The following is a 2,740-nucleotide window of genomic DNA, read 5'->3' as shown; positions in this document are numbered from 1 at the left end:
CTCTTCTTTTTTCTCTATGAAATATGAAGAATCATACTGGTTACAATATTGAGAAGTGTATTTTATCAGCTATCTCCAAGATGCACTCGTAGCATCCTTTTCATGTAGGATTGTAGATCACCTGTTGATGTGACATGTTAGCATATATTCTCCATGGGTAAAACGGATCCAATCCTACAATATCACTCATCTATCTGTCCATGTACCTGAAGAAATGGACTTGACAAAAAGACCTTCCTTTTCAGTTGCAACACCCCATTTCATAAATATTCTTGGGGATTAATATTTTGCATTTTAATTAATATTTCATCTTATATTCTTATCCGTAGGGAGACCATGTGATGCAGCAAGTTTGAAGGATCTTCGCTCCTATGATATGATTCTGGATGGGGGAGTTTCTTGTGCTTCCTGTACTTACCTCACGATCTTTACAAGATCCAGCCCTGTGAGTATCCTACTTTGATCAATGGACTGATTAGTAATGAACACAGAAAGGAGGATTGTTTCTCAAATATTTTGCCATTGTTCTAGTTCTTTATTTGTTATGCACACACAAATACGATCCTTCTAATGAGTAGTACAATCACTCAATCAATATGCACTAGTGGCTCCATTATTCATAATGCGACAGTTGCTGCTATCCTAATGATCCTGTGTCCGTAGCAGTTCCTTGCCGAGTGGACGGGACGGGACGGGAATCCCCCCACTTCACGCGACCTTGGGATGGTAAATGGAAGGACAAAATCTAGCACTACATCATTGGTACACTATCATATATACAGTAAAATTAGTACAGTATTTTCATACTTAGTACCATTGCTGCATCATTCGGCTGTAGACCACTGTAGTACATCTTATAAGATACTGTTCCCTCCGACTTCAGAGGGAACATGTGTTTTTACATGTACTCTAATAGGTCATGACATTTCCTGGAGGCAAGAAACCAAATCTTAGTGTGAAGGTTTGAAAAGAATTGAAGAGCTAGGCAAGAATTCATTGTACATACGTAGACACATACAAACAAATACGAACCATGCATGCAGAGTTCTTACTTCTCCTAGCCTATTGACAACTAGTCCAAGCGTTTTCTTGCAATCAGCTGAAGAAATGGCGGACTTGTCCAGCCAGATTTAAGCAATCAACATACTTCCTTATGCGACCAACCAATCACATAGAGGATGCACAATATGCTACTACTTGGTGGGTGGTAGGGAGGAGTTGAAGAGAGATGGCCAGGGCAAGAAATGTAGCTGGGCTCTCTCTTCCCTCTTACATGTGTGCAGTGGCAACTGGCATGCAAACAATGGGCTGCCACCATGGGAGCTCGCTACACGCCGTAGATGGCGGAGAGCCTCCGGAGGACGGCTACCTTCAACTCTAGCGTGCAAATGTACTCGGCGGTCTGCCGGAGCAGCGCGTCCACGTCGGCCTCGCGAGGAGCACCCAAGGGCACTATCTTCTTGAGCTCCCGGAGCCGCCTCAGCACCATGATCTGGAACGGCCTCCTCCTCCTCAGTGATACCATTCCTCTACTGATTTTGCTGCTCTTCCCAAGTGTCACCATGAAGTCTCTCTCTCTCTCTCTCTCTCTCTCTCTCTCTCTCTCTCTCTCTCTCTCTCTCTCTCTCTCTCTCTCTCTCTCTCTCTCTCTCTGGTTGTAGAAGGTTTTGAGTTCTGTTAAGCTTCTGGTGTAGTGCGAGGGTGTAGTTAGAGGGGATGCGTATTTATAGGCGAGAGGCTGCGAGCAAAGGCGAGAGATTTAGGCGAGAGATTTCCTTTTGGCCTTGTGGGTAAGAACTAGGTTCTAAGCTGTAGACTGAGCTGTAAGGAGGTATCCTTGGAGCCATCACAGACCATCAGTTTTTGTGAGCTTGCCCATATCTTATTACTCTCTGCAACTATTATTGTCTATGATTAGGGTGGCTCCTTGCTTATAGTTTAATCCAAAGAGGATAACCTATAAAAACCTCTCCCAACCCCTCATAGCCATATATTGCCTAGTATAGCTTTCTGCCTGTCGTGTTTTTGTTTGATGTCACTCTTGGTACAGTTAAGACCTGTTTGGTAAAGTTCTTTTTATTTAAATTATTTGTGGAGAGTGATTTTTTTTTAGAGAAAGTGATTCTATGGTTAAAAGTAATTATTAAAATAAACTATATGAAGAAACTGATTTTGTATTCGAAGTGAATTAGAAAAAGCTATTTTTTTTCAGCTCCCTAGCTTCTACTTTATTTCAGAATCACTCCTAAAGATTCTAGTTAAGAAACTAAAAACTGAAAGCTGCTATTTAGCAGAGCTCCTTTAATTCCAACCAAAAAGCTACTTTGAAAGTTCTACCAAACAGATCATTAATTGCTCCTGTTTTGGTTTCTCATTTGGTCATGTCAGCAAGTTGTACCCTTTTGACCTAGGTCAAATTGTGTACTTCTGTACTTAGCTAGACTTTAGCTGATTGCTGTGATGAATAAATAAGTCGAGCACAAAAACGCGAATGACAAAGGTTCATGTGTAACAGAGACTGTGTGTTCTCGTTCTGATCAAATTTCAGTGTTATGAATAAATGTTACAAATGTGTTCTTTTGTGAAAATTCTACTATATAACTGCTACACAAATCAGTTTGTGTAACTGTTACACAATATAATGTTAGAAGTTGTAAAAAAATTGAAAAAAGAAATGATAGTGTAGAGCAATACTATCACACACCTATTATCTCATAAATTTTGAGCTCGAACAACAACT

At 40.6% G+C, this 2,740-nt stretch overlaps 1 protein-coding gene across 1 annotated transcript; it reads right to left on the bottom strand.

Annotated features, from left to right (window-relative positions):
• Nucleotides 1–950: 950 nt before the first annotated feature.
• LOC133895970 (uncharacterized) lies at nucleotides 951–1,704 on the bottom strand. The gene has a single exon (XM_062336493.1). It carries the CDS (start codon nucleotides 1,562–1,564, stop codon nucleotides 1,328–1,330), a length of 237 nt encoding a protein of 78 aa, XP_062192477.1. The 5' UTR covers nucleotides 1,565–1,704; the 3' UTR covers nucleotides 951–1,327.
• Between the last annotated feature and the right edge of the window lie 1,036 nt (nucleotides 1,705–2,740).

The sequence above is a fragment of the Phragmites australis genome, chromosome 16 (assembly GCF_958298935.1).
Source record: "Phragmites australis chromosome 16, lpPhrAust1.1, whole genome shotgun sequence".
In the NCBI taxonomy this organism is placed as follows: domain Eukaryota; kingdom Viridiplantae; phylum Streptophyta; class Magnoliopsida; order Poales; family Poaceae; genus Phragmites; species Phragmites australis.
This window is presented reverse-complemented; position numbering and strand designations above follow the sequence as displayed.